Source organism: Colias philodice, chromosome 2, assembly GCF_061535455.1.
Source record: "Colias philodice isolate Cphi_HAF_F1 chromosome 2, ilColPhil1 Martin Lab GWU primary, whole genome shotgun sequence".
NCBI lineage: Eukaryota > Metazoa > Arthropoda > Insecta > Lepidoptera > Pieridae > Colias > Colias philodice.
The window spans coordinates 2361418-2381469 of NC_143087.1; the positions used below are offsets into that span (position 1 = coordinate 2361418).

The 20052-nt window shown below is 33.5% G+C and overlaps 1 protein-coding gene and 1 long non-coding RNA gene across 2 annotated transcripts; one reads left to right on the top strand and one right to left on the bottom strand.

The window, feature by feature from the left end:
- The first annotated feature begins 1688 nt into the window (after positions 1-1688).
- Positions 1689-12660, top strand: LOC149490195 (uncharacterized). The gene is made up of 4 exons (XR_016316421.1): positions 1689-1720; positions 9758-9955; positions 12180-12394; positions 12565-12660. It is a non-coding gene; the product is annotated as an uncharacterized LOC149490195 (long non-coding RNA).
- LOC149490196 (epithelial serine protease-like) lies at positions 10798-13018 on the bottom strand. The gene is made up of 5 exons (XM_089701737.1): positions 12821-13018; positions 12115-12382; positions 11685-11774; positions 11217-11413; positions 10798-10944 (listed from the first exon to the last, which is right to left on the bottom strand). The coding sequence occupies exons 1-5, from the start codon at positions 13016-13018 to the stop codon at positions 10840-10842; spliced, it is 858 nt and encodes a 285-aa protein (XP_089557863.1). The 3' UTR covers positions 10798-10839.
- Positions 13019-20052: the final 7034 nt, after the last annotated feature.

Below are 20052 nucleotides of genomic sequence, written 5' to 3' on the forward strand. Positions count from 1 at the left end.
TTCTCAACGTGTTATCTATGAAATTATACTTTTACTCAATTGTTTAATTTTATTTACACACTGTTTTATTTTGCACCAAATCTCGAAACAGTCAGAAATTAATGACGCGCATAGTACATAATATATACCTACATATTAAGACAGAGGTTAAGCTTAAATAACTTGAAAAATAAATAACATGATCACGCCCACGTGTTGGTGTTTTAAAAAATTCAATCATAAACTGAGAATAACTGTAAATATTTTAGAATTAGAAAAATAAATATGTACCACAATAACATTCAAGTATTAGAAAAAAATTATACATAATTCCACCCACGTGCTAGTGTATCTATACATATTATCTATACATATTATAATAAAATTGAAAAATACAATCAAAAAGTGAGGTTAATTTTAAATAACTTATAAAAATAAATACCATAATTACACCTAAGTATTAGAAAAAGATATGTAATTACTTACTTTTTTTTTAAATTCACTGGAATTAGAATAATTAAAATAAACACTTTGATTGTGCTGATCACTTTAATATAATATTATCACGTCACCATAGAGCGTTGGAAATAAATACGAGTGCAATAGAAAAACGGTCAAGTAAAGTGGTAGGACGTACGTTAAAACGATACGATATCCCTACTCCGCTGGAGAAAGTATACGTCGAATCACGCGTGGTAGGGATAAGAAAAAAAATAACACGAGTACGGCGTAACGCAAAAATGTAACGCGCGCGGCGTAACGCAAAAAATGTAACGCGCGCGGCGTAACGCAAAAAATGTCTCACAAAATTTTTGTCCACCCCCGATAAAGAAGTTTCACTTCAAAAACTACATTCCGAAAATAAAAAACATCCTAGCATCAATAATTTCATTTACGTGTTCTCGGTACTTATGTATGAGCTCTCATCTCAATTAGAAAATTTTAAATATACTTTTCATCATTTGTGAACAGGTTCGTGGTAAAATATTTAATAATAATATTTTTACTGGACTATTTAGGTACGTCGGTCGGTCGTTTCAGCCGTGGGACGTCCACTGCTGGACAAAGGCCTTCTTCATGGTTTTCCACCACGACCGCCGACCGGTCACCGGCGGCCTGCATCCAGCGGCTCCCTGCCGTACGTTTAGGTACGTGCTTTTGACAGAATAAATTGATACACTCTAAAGTTAACTCTGGACTTAAGTCCAAGTGAAGCTTGATATAAGAGTCATGCCAGTAACCGTTGGCAAACAAGAAAATGTGTTCAGTAGTAATGATACTACTTATATTTCTTACTGTTATAGTCCAATAATAAACGGAGTGCCGCAGGGCGCTATTTTGGGACCTAAATTGATTGTGTTGTATTCTGACGATATATTTTTAAACATAAGCATATTATTTTAAGCTATACTTTAATACCCTGGATACAAATCAAGAAATTAATTTCACTCTTATTTCTGTTTCAGATAGTGTAAGGTGCGATTTTAGAATGTATGATTGACATCAAGAAATTCCCCAAATGAAATGACCATTGGATATATTAATAAACAGACAGATACAGTCAAGAAAAAAAAGAATTAAATATATCAAGCAAACACATCGGGCATGTATTGTAGTGAAAAAAACAAAAATTAATGCGATTAGTGATAAACTGATAAAACAAAGATAGACAATTCCTGAAGATACACTAATTATCATTTTGAAAACATCGCGATGATATTGAAGACGTTGCAATGGACAAGTAAGTGATAATATTAATGAAAAATTTAACATTAATTAGTTTTACCACAGATAATATAGTTTTATAGATTTATATTTTGCTCTAGATATGAAATCTGTTGAAGCTGCACCCAATCAATATAAAACATGTTTTACCATCCTAAACCATACAAAAATTTTAAAATGTATTTCTACAATAAAAAATTCTGATTATGAAGTACACTAACAATAATATATAGGTAATACTTTATATGGGTCACAAATTAGTTGTAGCGTAGGCTCACGATAAGGGCTTCAAAAGCGAATCGCGGAGGTAGATAGAGAAAACGTATCTGCGTTAACAATATCGCTTTAAAAATCGCGTTGAACGTAAAAAGTGGGAACTTATCGTTTTTTTCATTATTAAAAGAAATTATAATAAAACTAGCCGCTCCGCGTGGTTTCACCCCCGTGGCTCCTCTCCTGTTGGTCGTAGCGTGATGGTATATAGCCTATGGTACATAGCCTATGGTATATAGCTATGGTATATAGATGGTATATAGCCTATGGTATATAGCCTTCCTCGATAAATGAGCTATCTAACACCGAAATAAGTTTTCAAATCGGACCAGTAGTTCACGAGATTAGCGCGTTCAAACAAACAAACAAACAAACAAACTCTTCAGCTTTATAATATTAGTATAGATTTGTATTTTTACCCATGTATGAAACTTTTAGGGTTGTATCACATGGCAACAACATATGATAATATATTATGTCTTTGGGATAGATAAGAGGTGATAAGCTACTTTTTATAGTACCTACGCGGCACGTAAGTCTAGCGGTGACCTTCAATGTTATACGGCAAGTTCGCCTTTATTTCGGTCAAATAGAACCCCTCCACTTCAAGGTGAGCGCTTAACTTACGTGCCGTGAGTTTTACCATGGTGATTTATCTCATTCCCGTTGGAATCTGTATTTATTAATATAAAATAATGTCATGTTAGTTACACCACGTATAACTATAGAACGACAGGATGAATTTTAATGATGATTGTTTTTTTTCGATTTGTTTCCGGGTTTAAATGATAGTAGGTGTTTATTTTTTTAAAAAGCTGTGGAGCTAGGGCACATGGCTAGATATATGTATAACATGATAATTAAAAACGGAGGGCGTTTAATCCTACATAAATTGGACATTCTTTTTCAATAATAAAAAGCAATTAATGTGGACTGATGATGATTATGATAAAAAAATAAAAATGATATGTTGATAATTCGGAATCTCAGCGATAATACATAGATAATAATACATAGACACTTATTATTATGTATTACTAGCTGTCCCGGCGAACTTTGTACCGCCCTGTCAATGAATGTTATGTTACCTTTTAGCTGAACTAATTTAGGCTTGGATGAACGTAATACAATGATACAAAATAAATATTTATATGGATTGATATGTAATAGTATTTTATTTTATTACTTCAAACACATCTCAGAGAAAAATGACTGAATTTTAATAATTTGTGCAGCATGGATTAACTCTTTTCATTCTTTAACTGTTATCGACCACGCCATCGTTTCGTTTCACTTTAGTTGTGATAATAATTTTACCATTATCATTGGGCGATCGACGCTGATACAGTGGGTAACCATCGTTGTGATGGTCTCTGCCATCAATTTTCGTGGATACCTCTTGGTACACTCACTGTCAAACATGCATGGTGATTGGTGGTTGATGGTGTCATACGGTCCATGAATCATATTCGTGATAACAACGTTATGTCGGTCTAGATCGGTTTCAGGATTAGCAATCCCCGCACACTCATATATTTTATCTGCCCGAATCCTTTCGAGTAACCAAATTAAAATGTGTGCATGCTGCAAGCCAGATTGTTGTCATTCGATTGAATACATCCATCATTGAATAATCCCAAAGATGTGTTCCATTAATGTAACTCATCAGTGATCGGATTTTTTGCTTGAAAACACGTGTGGTGATGTCGTGCCGATCACTTGATATTTGTCCGGGAAGCAGCAGTTGAATAATTTCCATCCATTTCGGATTAAATATAAATGTAATGAATAAATCTGGCCGACCATAATGACGAACATATTATTATGTCATTGCATCTTGCGCATATTCACTTGGGCTACCTGTGTATGTCACCGGTAAAATAATCAATAGACCAACATTTTCTGCACATTCTTCTGTGCTAATTGCATCGCATAAATGGATGTAATCTTCAAAACGCAATTTAGCTTGTTTATAGCAATATTGTTGACGCAGTCGACGAAATCGCAACAAATAATTGTCAGAATTTTTACATTTTTATGGAATTTTTTTAATAATTAATCGAACTAAACTTCTTGGTTAGTTTCCCCACCAAAAAGTGAAAAATACCTTATTAATTTCTGAAAACACGCGTAAACACAAACATTTGAGGAATTTTTATGTATCTGCTTTTATTGCACTTTTTAATAATTGATTTTAAAATAAATACAAACAATATTTATTCACCCTTTTTATTTTTTTATTATTTTACACATAATATATTTTTGAACGCATGAATGTCAAACATTATTTTCCGTATTTGACAGGATTGACAACTCATGATTGACATGTACGAAAATCAAAATTTTGGGAAAATATTATTTTATTCGTCTAATTTTTGTTGTTTTTATGATTTATTCTTCTATTCTGGACGGAGACAAATCCAACGAATCTAAAACCATGAAAATTGGTTCAGTAGAACTCGAGTTATAAGTGTTGGAACATACAGACTTTCTTTTATATATATATATAGATAGATATATATAGATATTGTATTAAGAGGAGGCTCCCTTTTTATGTGAATTTGCATTAATATTCTGAAACAGTCACACATACAATCAAAATGGAACTTTAGTATATGATTTATTGGGTCTTTTTCTTTCCATGTACAAGACAGTTACGTAATTGTAACATTTTCGCTCAATTCATTTCTAATGAAAAAATTATGCCTCTTTTAAGGATTATTACATTTTTTAGGATTTACTTGGACTTTATGTCTAAAATAAATGTTAACAGTAAGAAAATATAGTTTACTATCCAATCCCAAGATTTTTTTCTCTAGATCAATAATTATTACTTTAGTTATAAACGAAATAAGAATTGAGACTTACGAGATTTAGTTTCGAGCTTGAACGCCATCAAAGAGCGCACGCGATATTCAACTTTATTTCGGCTGTGTTAGCGTCAAGCACCGTAGCGCGCGGTCTAACCGGTCTCTCAGTGCCAGAAATTATGTTAGGGAGCCTCCTCTCAACTAGAAAATATTTCGCACGACTGAACAATATGTACCTACTAAACCATTTTTATAATTTAATTCAGAATTTGTTTTTCGTGTAAATTTAAATAACTTTGTTTTGTGGCGAAAATTTGGTAAATCCGTATTTCTTATGCATATAAATAAAATATTTTGTAAAGAAGAAAATAATTATGAAAATAAGTTAAGCTTAGACAAGCATAACCACAGCACATCACCATAGTATAAAACAAAGTCGCTTTCCCTGTCTCTATGTATGCTTAAATCGTAAAAAATACGCAACGGATTTTGATGCGGTGTTTTTTAATAGATAGCAAAGCGGGTGAAGCCGCGGGCGGAAAGCTAGTTAGTAATATAATATTTATACACCCGAACCTAGATAATAATCGTGATGTACAATATATTAGGATTTGTATTATTATGATTCATAAAGTGTGATAAATAATTCCTTCGGTTTTAAATTTTTATCAATTAAGGATAGATATAAAGATAATATTTAATTATCATGTGCGCTTATTTTAAATTAACTCAATTTATAATTTAATATGTTATGTAATGACTAATGAGTGCTTACAAAGAAAATTGATAATCATAATATTTTTATTAACTGCAAATATACAACTCCTTATATTATACTAGCTTTCCACCCGCGGCTTCGCCCGCGTTTTCAAAGAAAAACCCGCATAGTTGCCGTTCCCGTGGAATTTCCGGGACAAAACCGCAATTTTGTTACGTGTTCAAATTTGTTACTCTTTCACGCAAATACTTACTACTGAACCGATTTCAATGAAATTTAGCACACATATAGAGAATCCCGGAAATCCCACGGGAACGGGAACTATGCGGGTTTTCTATGGAAAACGCGGGCGAAGCCGTGGGCGGAAATCTAGTATTCTATAAAGATGAACAAGCCATACTAAAAACTTAATATTCAAGAGTACATATTAGTAGGTGCATAATAAATATTTAATGCTTTTTTTTAGATTTTCTATGCCCAAAATGACAAAAAATTGGCACAATATTAATTATTAAAACTTTCATGAACAATTAAGAGATACCATAAAAATTCCTTTTTGTTTTTCACTTGCACCACTAAATTTGTAAATTTTAAGTGCATCATAATAACATCTGGGGGCACGGCAGTGCCCCCGCCAAGTCGAGCAAAAAAAAAGCGGCACGGCCGTACCATCCTTTTCTCGAAGCAATTCGGGCCTTTTTCGACCCCCTATAATTCGGTTGTGGATAAAGCAAGAAACCTGAATCTTCAGTAACTAATCCGGCATTGTATAAACACGGAATATTTAAAATTTCAGTCAATTTGAACCAGTAGTTTAAGAATGACAACTTGTTAAAGTTTCTAAATTTTGTCACTCACTGACTCACCGATCATCAAAAGTCCAAGGCACTTCTAGCAGACTTAGAAGCTTCATATTTGGAATACATATAGAGTTTAGTGTCTTAATCATGGGAAAACTTAAATATTTTGTAATTTCGTTCCAGTTTTCCAAATACACCAACTGCATCAATAACTTTGTAATCCGATATAAATATATGGGATTACAAAGTTATTTATGCAGTTGGTGGTTGGTGGTGGTATCAAAAAGAAAGGCTCTACAAAAAGAAGTGAGATCCCATCAAAAACATCCTGTAAAAAAACCCAAGTCTCGCAGCTCAGTCTTTCTACCGTCAAAAGTTGTGAGATCCATGTAATACCAAGTCGGTTAATCTATTTAGTGTCTACTTGAAGGACCTTCTGTCTTAAGTTATTACATAAGTTATTATCATGCCAATATTAAAAATATTTAACGTTTTAAACAAATAGATCGACTTGGACATCGCATGAAAACAAAATGAATATTACAATATTATATTAGATTCTTTAGTCTCTCGCGCCTCACGCGATTGAAACTCTCGTTCCTGTTGGTCGCTGGCCCGTCGTGCTGTGTAGTGTGATACATACTAATAATCAAATCAAGCGATGTCCAAGTCGATCTATTTGTTTAAAACGTTAAATATTTTTAATATTGGCATGATAATAACTTATGTAATAACTTAAGACAGAAGGTCCTTCAAGTAGACACTAAATAGATTAACCGACTTGGTATTACATGGATCTCACAACTTTTGACGGTAGAAAGACTGAGCTGCGAGACTTGGGTTTTTTTACAGGATGTTTTTGATGGGATTATTATTATCCTCACCACTGTAAAGTTGTACTATTGACAATTAAATAATTCTAATAATTTTAGTCCCTTCAATTTCACAATAATAAGAAAATAATAAAAAAAATCGCCTTCTATAATTGTTCTGCAATAATAGCATTATGCTTAAGGAGGAAAATTAAAACCAAATTAAACATTCAATTAAAAAGATATGGACGTAGTTATCTAATTCAATTAAACAAAAACATTGTGAAAACGTTGTAATAACATTTTGCTCTACTAAAATTGAGCGGGCTCAATTAATTCTCCACTTGCACTTATTTCGTTGTAGAATCGTTCCAAACGCTTTAATAAATCTCTTATCTCTCATCTCTCTCTCTCATCTCATTTTATCTTCAAATCATTGTAATCTTCGCCACAATTGTATACAGAAGCTATTTTATCATTTTTTCTTCATATTATGTCAAGTCCTAGGCACCGTGTATTTTATTTTACCCATCACCATCATAAGAACATTATTCGGAATCATGTAGAAATGTTATTTTAGAATAATATCATCAATGGAAAATATATTAAATATATTGTTTTTAACGCGTAAGCGCGTCACACACGGTGAAGATACTATAATATTTTATCTTAAGATACTGTAATATTTTATATTACAGTATCTTAAGGTATCCGGTATCAGCGTTCTGACCATCATTCTTCTTTTTGTCATTGCGTTCTTAGCGTCCCTGTAGAACCGCCATCCTGTTACAAATGACCCGAAACACTGCGGGTAAAATATTATAGTATCTTCACCGTGTGTGACGCGCTATTGTATGATTTTAAAATAATATTTTGGCGAATTAATTAGGTGAGTCCAATCTAAGATAAAAAAATGTCGATAAAGATATAATTAGGAGATTAAATAGTTATTATGCAAAGAGATTCTAATCACATTCAAACTCAAACATTTATTTATTTAATTAGACTTCTTCTAGAAGCACTTTTGAAACGTCATTACATACTTATTTTAACATTTACCACCGATTCGGAAAGCAGTATCTCCGGAGAAGAATCTGCATCCATTAATGCCTTCATCGATTATATAGTAAAAGTGAAGTCCCATGTCCCCTAGTGGGGTAAGGGGCAGATGATCGATTTTCTTTACCACCGGGAATCGAACCCAGGACCCCTCGGTGCTACGCTCACGCGTCAACCACTGTACCGAGGAGGCGGCCAAAAGATTTTATAGTAGCAATTGTAAAAATGCTTAGTAATATAGACTAAGTAAAATTACTTATATTTGTATTTTTATTTTGTACATGATTGAAAGAAAACTTCCTCTAATATTTCGTTTTAACTTTCAACATAAATAAATTAAAAAATATATATTTTTAATTATTTTTTTAGTTTAATTTTAGTTAGTGCTTAAAGTGTCAGCAGGAAATCTCAACGTAAATCTGTAACTCAAACTGAAACATTTTAAATTTATTTATTCAATAAGACTTCTTCTAAAAGCTCTTTAATCGTTATAATAGTTTTTATCACTGATTCAGAAAGCAGTTTACAGGAAGAAGAACCGGCAAGAATTTCAAAGTTGCTCTTTTAAAATCATGTCAATAAATAGTATTGTTTTTAGTGTCCGACCGAACTTTCGGTTTCGGTTTCGGTTTCGGCCGAGTTTCGGCCAAAAATCAAGTTTCGGCCGCAGTTTCGGTTTCGGCCAAAATCGGCCGAAACTTTTGCCGAAACCGAAACTTATTTCGCAAGTTCAGTGAACTTAGTTCACACACGTTCACGCTCGCCTAACTTCGATTTCCTCGGGAACGTTTTGATGGACGCTGTCAAAACGTTGGTTGACCCACGCTGGTGGAAACAATTTTTGATTATCTACCTCTATGTTGAGATTGGAACTGGGTGTAATAGTAATTAATAATTATTATTTTTATATAAGAGGTACCTAAAAGAGACTGATTATTCTTCTAAAGTCTTCTAAGTAGGTACAAATACCAATCCAAAGTATTAAAGACTCTTTAATAAAGAGAAAGATCTCAAAATACCAAAACTTAAGTATTTAAAGTAACAGTAACAATTACTGATTTGATTTAGATGACTGATTTTACTGAGAACTTAATTTGAAAAAATAATAAAAATTAAAATTGTTATTATTAATATTTGAAAAATATTATTTTTTTATTTTATATTAAATAAATGATTACAACAAATTTAATATACTATGTTTTCATTTCATGCCCTAATTAAGGCAAAATAATAGGTAAAATGCACCAAGGTTCAGTATTTTTAGATATTTCATACTTGACCACGTGAGTTTCGGTTTCGGTTTCGGTTTCGGCCGAAACTGAAGCCACGGCCGAACATTCGGTTTCGGTTTCGGTTTCGGCCTGGAAACCAGTTTCGGTCGGACACTAATTGTTTTCCATAATTCCAGAATAAATTGAAAAAATAAATTGTTTACCTATATGTATACCATATAAATATATTTATTAAAATAAAACAATATGGTATGGTGAAGATTATATGAGAAAAGTTACATTAGTTTTTAATTTTTGGTAACTAAAGTATTTTATATGTTTTAAACTTTTAATATTTTTCCATTCTTAGGTTGTTATGGACAAAGAGGAGCTGGCTGTGTTCACCAGTTTTTAGAAATATATGAAGTTTTGAAAGTAATGAAGACAGAATAATGAAAGAATTGAGATTCTTAACATGATCATCTGAAACAGAAATATTCTGGAGCAGTAGAAACTAGAAGTTCTAATAACTGGCAACTAAGATCTGATGAAGGTTTACATGAGATAGGTGAGTCAAATTTTATAAGAATAAACCCTCCAATTATTATATATAAAACACTAATTCCAAGGCTTTTGACTGCGCTGTATTGGTGATAGAACTACTTTTAACTTATCAAATATTCATGCTTATAGTAAAGGAATTGTGTGGATACCCTATAATTTTCGACAGTCCACATAGACTTTATCTTATGCTAGTATTTCAAACCCATACTTATGTCATTAGTTTTAACTAAGAAGCTAATTGAAACGAACTTTTTTGCTATTATATTGGCATACATTTTGTGTCCCTTGACAAAATCCTATGAGAAATAGGCACGTGTCCCTGCTAAGGGAACTATATGGACTGATGATGATGATGATGATGACATATTTCATTCCTTTCACAAGGCCCAGCTTATGTAACCGATCGGTGGATGTAAACATGGACTTAGATTATCTAGATTTGTAATAAGAAGAAGAAATTGTTGAACCCTGTTGAACCACAATAAGGTTGTAATCTTATATATAAAAATGAATCGCAAAATGTGTTGGTAAGCGCATAACTCGAGAACGGCTTAACCGATTTCGATAATTCTTTTTTTATTAAATTCCTTGAAGTACGAGGATGGTTTTTATGTAGAGAAAACGTAAATATGTACCACGGGCGAAGCCGGGGCGGACCGCTAGTCTTATATATAAAAATGAATCGCAAAATGTGTTGGTAAGCGCATAACTCGAGAACGGCTGAACCGATTTCGATAATTCTTTTTTTATTATATTCCTTGAAGTAGGAGGATGGTTTTTATGTAGAGAAAACGTAAGTACCACGGGCGAAGCCGGGGCGGACCGCTAGTTTTAAATAAAAGAAAATTTAAACGGATGCAACTTTATTTAAATGAAACATAGGCGGTTTTACATGCGGGCACGGAACCAAGACTCGAAGGAAGTTACTCTTGCGAAACCAGCGGGGAATCCACGTTGGCAGCCGCTGGCAGATCCGAAGGAGGTGATACCGATCTGTTGATAAAAAGAAGTTACATATTTTAATACAGAGTGTTCAATATCCTACCTATATTTATTTTACTGCTTGCTTTTAAGGAAAGAGACTCTTTCACCTACATATTATAGCTACACTATCAATGTGTTTCCTGGTTCAATTTTAAAAGATTCCTCAAAACAAGTAAGTAAACCAATGTGCAAAATCATGGCCATCATAAGTCGATGTTTCGGCTTTGAAAAGTCAAATTCCACCCGCAAGTTCAATCAAGAAAAATAATTAATTAACTGACCAGGAGAGCGTTGTTGTTGATAGTAAGAGGGCCACCAGAGTCTCCAGAACACGTGCTGCGACCGTTGGCACCGGAGACACAGAGTGTGGAGGCGATGATGGTGGTCGATCCGTAAACACGAGCGCACTCAGCGTTGGTGATGACGGGCAAGTTGACGTGTCTCAAGGGCTGGCTGTTAGTGATGGCTCCAGCAGCAGCTGTATCGAAGCAGATTGATTGTAGCGACTAGCGAGTTATCTTCTGACTATTAGACCAATTCCATTTGTCGTAAAAGAATTGTGGTAGGGCAGCGTGAACAAATCCAGTGTTCGAATCATATGAAAGATATCTAGGAAGAGACTGTATTCCTTAATTTTAATAGTTAGGCAAGACAGAGCTCAATTTTAAATTGTACTTTATAAATCTGTGAGCTCAGTAAATATTTCTTTATTATGTATTTATTTTTAGAGACAATAAATAAATACTCACAGTCACCAGTTCTTCCGAATCCTGCAGCAGTAGCGGTAACACCGACGTATTGGTTGCTACCAGTAGCCATGGCGATAGCTCTGATGTTGTCTGTAATTAAATTTTCAATTATTGTGACTGTAATAAGAATTTGTCCCTAGCTTTCAAAATTCCAAATCCATAGACGAATAGTAATCTATTCTTATATATAAAAATGAATCGCAAAATGTGTTGGTAAGCGCATAACTCGAGAACGGCTGAACCGATTTCGATAATTCTTTTTTTATTATATTCCTTGAAGTACGAGGATGGTTCTTATGTAGAGAAAACGTACATATGTACCACGGGCGAAGCCGGGGCGGACCGCTAGTAAAGAATAAAATTAATTCATTTCATCATTAATTCTAATCGTCTTTAGTAAATCATGCACAAAATAATAACAGCTACTTACTGCTGAAGTTCACCCATGAAATAGTGGCAATGGCGACATCGTTAACAAGGGTGTCCATGTTGTAGCTTCCGTGCATTGTCACACTGTTGGTGTTGATGCGGGTACCACCAGAGAAGAGCAGAGTGGAGCCAAGAACAACGGTGAATCGATTGGCCTGGGACTGACGTGTGCGCCAGCAGTGAGCAGCAGTGACAATCCTGTTGTTGCTGATCAGAGAGGAACCGCAGACGGATTGGGCACCATTGGTCAGAGTGATCACCAAACCACCCTATAAGGCAAGGTATTAAATTTGACATTTTTCTGTATCGCTTAGTAGCATATATAAAACTAGATGCTCATGATTTATTAGCAGGCAATCAAAACTAATAATTCCTTAGCCAAGTCTTTAAGAAATGAAAAATAAAATCGATTGAAAAACACGAGTATAAAACTAAATCCATATCATTCCAGGTGAAATTGCTTCCCAGGGCGAAAAACGGACCGGACAAGAACTAGATAAACATCATCAATATTTTGTTAAAAATATTATTTAAATTTTAAAGTGCAAGTTCGATTTTGTTTTGGTATTAACTATTTTACAAAAATAAATCATGAAATCAAGCTCTGAGCTCTTTCTTTTCCATTACAAATGTAACTAAGTAAGAGGAGGAGGAGGGGGGGGGGGGGGGAATAATGCCTAATCTTTCAAATATGTACATGAACTTACCATGTGGGGGAATTGACCAAGGCTGGATAGAGAACCGCCAATGATCCTGGAGCCGTCGAAGTCCAGAGCGGCCTCTGCTGCCTTAATGCGGGCAGCTTCAGGAATACCAATGACATTGTGGTAGTCCGTGACTATGGGCTCATACTGAGGAGCGGCAATTGCCACTGCGAGACCGACGACTACCAGGAATAGTTTCATTTTGATGTAGTGTACCGTTAAATGTACCGTTTGCAAATTTTCGTTGTATTTTATACTTGATATTATCAGATATCGAAATCAATTAAGACGAGAAATATACCTAATATTGCTAATCAGCACTAATTCTGTATACTTATTTGAAATCAGTGTTATCTTGAAAACAGGAAAAAAAATTGTTTGTATTTTAAAATTACCGGAAAGAGATTAACGGTTTATCAAAATAATATAAGTATAAAATATAGATGTAGAAGCGGAAGTAAAGATACGTGACTGACTAAAACGATCTCAATGATATTATTTATTGTTTAAGAAAAATGTCGAATGATTATAATCATCTCTCACATCACTTATCAACGATATTAGTCACAAATGAATGTTACAACTAGATTTGATTTTCAAAAGCACTTATAAAATAAAATCATCAAAATCTGTTCACAAAGTTCTGAGGTTACACACACCTGAATACAGAAAAATATTCAAATTGAGAACCCCCATACTTTCTGAAGCTTCGGTAGATGGGTGGTATTATTTATAGAAAAATGTATAATTAAAACTAGGTAGTGGATGAATATAATATTAATATTTGCTATTAGATAGACATAAAATTATCCAATAAAAGTAGTTATTGTATTAATCCTACTAAAATCTTGTAAGAATGTATAGCAGCTGTAATACTCTTTCGCGCGAAACGAGGACATCGTATCTTCATAAAATTTCAGAAGCCGCAGGTTCCAGCTGTTACATCCATGTATTAATAGACCACAAGATACCAGAAAGATCGAGTCGATTTGTGATTTCTTCTTATCTACAAGAAAATTGATTATAATATTTACTAGACTATCAACTTGATAAACTGATGGCATAAGCTCCACCATAAAAATTTTCAAATGCATCTCTCATAAAAATTGAAGACTTAAATTCGAAATTAAAATCGATGTATGTGGTCTAATATGGCTAAAATTTAACTAAAAATCATAAAGAACATACACACTTCTTCACATCTTAACATCTGAAACGATTTGAATGAAATTCAGGTCAGGACCACCTGACCGGCTAAGATGAATATTAATTAATTTATTATTTCTTTTTACACAAAACATGATGAGCCAGATACTTTTTACAATATTCTAGATAATACGATACTATATAACATAAGAACTATTTAAGAGCCAACAAAACGAGTGAGAAAATTCAAAATTAGGTTTTCCTATTAATATCGATTGCTGTCGCGCTATGCTTCAAGCCTCCCCCGTAGGTAGAGCGCGACAGACACAACTGCAGCTCGCCGAAAATACCTAGGAAAAATACGCAATTTCAATGTTCCGTAGTCCCCTGTTTCCTCCAATTCTGTACCCATTTAATTATTAGATAAATAATTTAGTAGAAAAAAGTATAGGCTATGTTCCTACGTTTTGCTTTTTTTATATAATGTTAAAAAATTGGTTTTACGGAAGACGGAACATAACGGAAAATCTGTCCTATTTCTTACGTTTTGAAAGATTCACATCTTTTTTAATAAATAAGATATTATGACTAAAAGGAAAACGTAGGAACATGGCTAAAGTTACCATAGATTAATAGTTAAAAAAATTGACTGTATGTAACAACGCTGAAATACTCATAGAGTTAAGTCTTGACAAAAAATAATATATTATGGGGAATCTCAGGAAGGGCTATGGCCTCACCTCCATTAAAAATTGGAAAAAAATATGTATATACTTATCTCTATTTCTTAATAATATTGTGCAAAACTGATGCTTTTAATAATTTATATGAAGTTTTTATTCCGTAAAAGCACCGACGACAAAAGCTCTCTAACTTCGCTTCTATCAGAGTAACTACCTATGGCTAAATTTCCCTTTGATAGTTCATCATATGATTTTCGTTTAAAATTAAGTCCCGTGTCTTCTTGTAGGGTATGGGACAGCTGTTGTAATATACTAGTTATCTGTTACACTGATCCGTGTTTTTAATTAAATTAATTTAAGAAACTCAATGGGTAGCCACTCTTTCATTGGAATACGATATGGACTTGGCCCTTTTCTCAAAAGACCTGAAAACATGTAAATGCCTTCTCACCTTAAAAAAAATGCGAAAGTAGGTAACTGTTTCTGCCTCAACCGCTGAACCGATATGGATGAGATTTAATACCGGTAAGCTTGAGACCTGAGAAAGTATTATGGGGGGATTAGAGATAGGTTTTGTCCCGGAATTCCAACGGAAACGGGAACTATGCGGGGTTTCTTTGTCTACCCGGTGAGGCTGCTGGCGAAAAATTGTGGAAATACCAATAAAAATAAAACGTAAAATTAAGGAATATAATCACTTAATTGCATTTTATGAAATTACATAATTCAACCATTAACTTTTATCTAATAACGAGCATAGATTTCAAAGATGACACGCGCCGGTGACTATAGTGTAAATATATGATTAAATGGATAGATATTAACTTTTTCTTATCATTTAAGTAATGTTTACCTAGAAGATATAAGCATTTATATAATAGTAATTAATTTAAATATCAGATTGTTTTTTTTTATATTATCATTCATTACCTAGTTATTTACAATCTATTTTTTTTTTTGTAACTACCATGTTCTAGCACGGTGAATTATGGTCAAAAGTCTGAACCTTACTATAGAACGCAAATATACGCTGATGATGAAGTCTGAACGCTGAATAAAAGAACATTGTTACAGCTTCCTCTTAGAAAATGCACTGTAACGGTGTATTTTGATCATACGAGCGTATGCTCATTGAGCTCATTCTAACCCCACAATTTTAAATTCCTTTAGTGTAAACAGACGTAGAGCATTCTTTCGTTGTTCTTAGTGCGTTCGAAAAGATTCTATGCAATGTTCTAGCACTGAATAACACAGAATACGTTTTTTCGTTTACACTAAAATGTCCCGAAATAATGCTCTTGCTCTTTGTTCGTTTGATGTAAATTCACCGAGTGCTGGATGTTTATCACCTATTTTTCCATAAGGAAAATTAGTTTGAAATGCAGACTTTCAAAAATTATTATCGGAAATTAATTACGATTGATTTGTAACTATGACATGCATAATAATTGTGGTGGAAAATTTACAATGCTTACATGTGATTAAAATCTACAACTTAAAACTTAATGTTGATAATTTTTTTTAATTCCAAATCAAGGTTGTAAGGTAGGTTAAGTACAATCAAGATTATAAATAACTAGCTTTCCGCCCGCGGCTTCGCCCGCTTTGTCTAAAACCTAATAAATTATGTATATACTAAAACCTTCCTCTTGAATCACTCTATCTATTACAAAAAAACCGCATCAAAATCCGTTGCGTAGCTTTACAGATTTAAGCATGCATAGGGGCTGAAAAAACGACTTTGTTTTATACTATGTAGTGAAGTAAGTGCCTGTGTGCTGAACCAAAAACATATTAGGTATTTTACAACTTGAAAAAAAAGAAAGAAAATAAAAACTGAGAAGCTTCCATTGTTTTAGCAGCATTAATATAAACTAAACTGTAGTTAGTTATGCATGCCGTGGCAGCTAGTATTTTTTCAGAATCTAGTATGTAAGGGGAAATATTGAAGCTGTTAACAAAGTCCCAGCATTTATATTTTTCTACGATTAAAAAGGTCATAAAACTATGGCAGTATCGGCAAATGATTTGTTTTATGTAGTTAATACGTAACATAACAAAGACATAGGTGATAATATTAATACGTTATTATTTTTCCAATTAAGACTTATTACAATATTTTGTTTGGGTTTTTACGCTATACGATAATCGCAGCTTAAAATGACTTACTAAATCCACTTTATCATTCTTAAGCTCGCCAATTAAATTACTAACCAAATATCATAATCCAATAATTATCTATTGATGTATTAACGTTGCATTTTTTTACGAAGAGTTACAGCTAGTACTTTTTTTAGTAAATATTCTTGAATAGCTGAATATGGATTTCCCTGAACTCATCAGTTTGGCAGGCAGGTATGCTATGGAAACTTAAATCCTGAATAAATAATATTTTATTAAAAAAATACGATGTAATAAAATATAATAATAGACATTCAGTGCATAAATTTTTCTACAAGAGAAAAATAATAATCGGTTACTTATTTCAATTTTCCACATAAAATGTGAATTCAAGACGTTATTCTACAACTTTACAACTGAACTCTTTCCACAGGACAGGACAGAAAATAAAGACATACCTACTTAATAAACAGAATGCTCGTTTTGCTTTCATTTCCTCTCATTTGTGTTGTATAACGAACCTCTATCTCTTTCCTTGACCTTGGGATATGCAATTTTTCTAAAAAAACTTAATGTGAAGGCCCATGTCCCCTAGTGGGGTAATCTGTTACACTGATCGATTTTCTTTAGGGACAAGTAGGTGATCAGCCTTCTGTGTCCTGCCAGACCGAGACATTTTTTTTTCTTCGTCTCCATCGGGAATCGAACCCAGGACCCCTCGGTTCTACGCTCACGCGTCAACCACTGTACCAAGGAGGCGGTCAAGATTTAAAAAACATAAGTACATTACAATTTTTTTATTGAAGTTGGTAAAGCTGGGATTTCCCACCACCGCGCCGGCGATTATCACTTAATCTCTTAATCATTAACTATGACGTGTTCATTGTATTAGATACAATAAATTCTATTTAATCCTTTTATATGTTTGCTATTAATCCAACAAATTAGGTCGATTACGTTTTAATAATAATATCTAATATTTCACACACGGCACGATCTGATCCCATAGTCCATACTAAGCTTTTCACTTGTGTTATGGAAACCAATAGGATCACTAACTAATAAGTATGAATTGCATCGATCATAAGGATCAAATCTCTTTTACAAACTTGATAATACAATCAGCGGATAGCTATAATTTCCATTTGCTGAGACAAGTTCTCTGTAGATACTGCTTTCTGAATCGGTGGTAGATAATTTCGTGGTGGTAATTAAATAGTAAGATTCTAAGGGTATGAATTGGAAAACTTCAATTTGTAATTTTCTTTAACTTCACACATTTATTACATTAACTCCGCCCGCGGTTTCGCCCGCGTTTTCAAAGAAAAATCGGCATAGTTCCCGCTCCTGTGAGATTTTCAGGACACTGGACAAAACCTATCCTATGTGTTAATTCAAGTTACCCTCTAAGTGTGTGCCAAATTTCATTGTTCAGTAAGTAGGTATTTGCGTGAAAGAGTAACAAATATCCATACATACGTAAGTATCAACTAACAATAATTAGTATCATAATTATTTTTGCCCAACGGATCTTAGACGTCCTTTAGTGTAGGTAAATAATAATTCAATAAAGGATATTTTTTATTTTAAATAAGCATTTATTATAAAATATTTAGGTACTAATATTAAGGTATTATTCAGATAGTTATGTTTTGTCAACATCACTTATTGCACAACTTATTGGATGTCAATAATTATACATAAAAAATATGTTTGATTGATGGAGGATTTATTTTATCAACAGTCACGTAAAATGATAAGTGCAATTTTATCATTGTAATGCGTTGCATTGCTGATGAGATTTAGGTCTAGCAGATATGTAAATTTAATTTTGATCTAGCTTTATACTTACGAAATGCATCAATTTAACAATCGTACTCGCATGTCAGTCATATTTTAACGGTTATACGTAACTTATTTAGCAATCTGTGGTCATACTCTAGACACAGACTTCAGGATCAAGTTCAGAATAGAAAATAGAAAGCTTCATCAATCAGCTGCTAGTTGGCATCTCATTCATTTCAATCATTAAATTAAAAGATGATTCATGGATGTCAGCACATCATGCTGCATTATCACATTTAGGCTGGTTTTACTGCTGTCCGGGAGACACGTACGGGTCATCTTTTATTTACAGGAGTACCAAATTAGTAAGTAGTAACATATAAGCTTCATGGTAGTTACAGTATTGATCTATAATAATTTAAAAAAATATATCTCAATTCTCAAAAATTATCCAACGTAATCTAATTGCCATCGAGAGCATCTGAAGATATGTGGAATTTGAGTAGATTTGTCGTGCTGCCGTGCCCGTGGGTCCCGCCCACAGCGCTCTGAAACGTGGCGTCAGTACGATAGTGGCTCTACCCGGAGTGAGTCGCGTGCGCACCAATCCGCGTCGCGGGGAAACGATGTTCTAGTTCCTCGTGTGTTCCTCCGGGCGCCCGTAGAAACAGCCCGTACGGGTCTCCCGGACAGCTGTGAAACCAGCCTTACATACAAAAACATAGTTCCATTTACGCACGATAAATCTACTCAAATTGAACATATCTTCAGATACTCTCGATGGCAATTTGATTACGTTGGATAAAGAATTGAGATATTTTTTGAAATTATTATAGATCAATACTGTAACTACCAAGAAGCTTAAATATGTTACTACTTACTAATTTGGTACTCCTGTTAATAAAAGATGAGCAAATGTGGTTTTTAAATTCTCCATTATTCCACGTGATAGGCATGCAAAGTTAATATGAAAAGCAATCACTTAGATCTTAGTCGTTGATTATTAAAAAATATATATTTACATGTATTCCTCTAAATATAAGATGTCCCTCAGGTGATTTCTACGCTCAGGAAGATATATTATCATAGATTAGGTAGCATGCGCTGATTTCATAAAAATGTACCGTTTTCAGCCGTAACATAAAAAGTACCTATTGACTATTGATGTAATTTTTTCTATGTTAAATACGTTTGTTTGTTGGTTATCACCTGCTTCTCAGGCATTGTTTACGTTAACATAATTTACTATGACGTGCTGTCCCGTCGTAAAAATAAAGTTTTAAACTATTTTGGCAAAATAATACCAACATCCGTTGCACCTAATCTTAATTAATTTAAAATTATTCGGTTTAGTAGCTTTGCAGTAAATAGCGACCAACACACAAACGTTAAAGTACTATTTTATAATTACATTACAAGGTGCATGTGCCTAAGGTAACTCAAACAACTTGAATATATAATTTTTAAATTATTGTATTTTTAATTGCTAACTTGCTATTG

What these genes read in the sequence shown, in the direction of transcription:
- LOC149490196 (XM_089701737.1), bottom strand. Translation starts at nt 13,018, where the DNA reads ATGAAACTATTCCTGGTAGTCGTCGGTCTCGCAGTGGCAATTGCCGCT. An exon ending in TTGGTCAATTCCCCCACATG is followed by an intron (nt 12,383 to 12,820) that starts GTAAGTTCATGT and finishes CTTGCCTTATAG; the next exon opens with GGTGGTTTGGTGATCACTCT. An exon ending in ATTCGGAAGAACTGGTGACT is followed by an intron (nt 11,414 to 11,684) that starts GTGAGTATTTAT and finishes GCTTCGATACAG; the next exon opens with CTGCTGCTGGAGCCATCACT.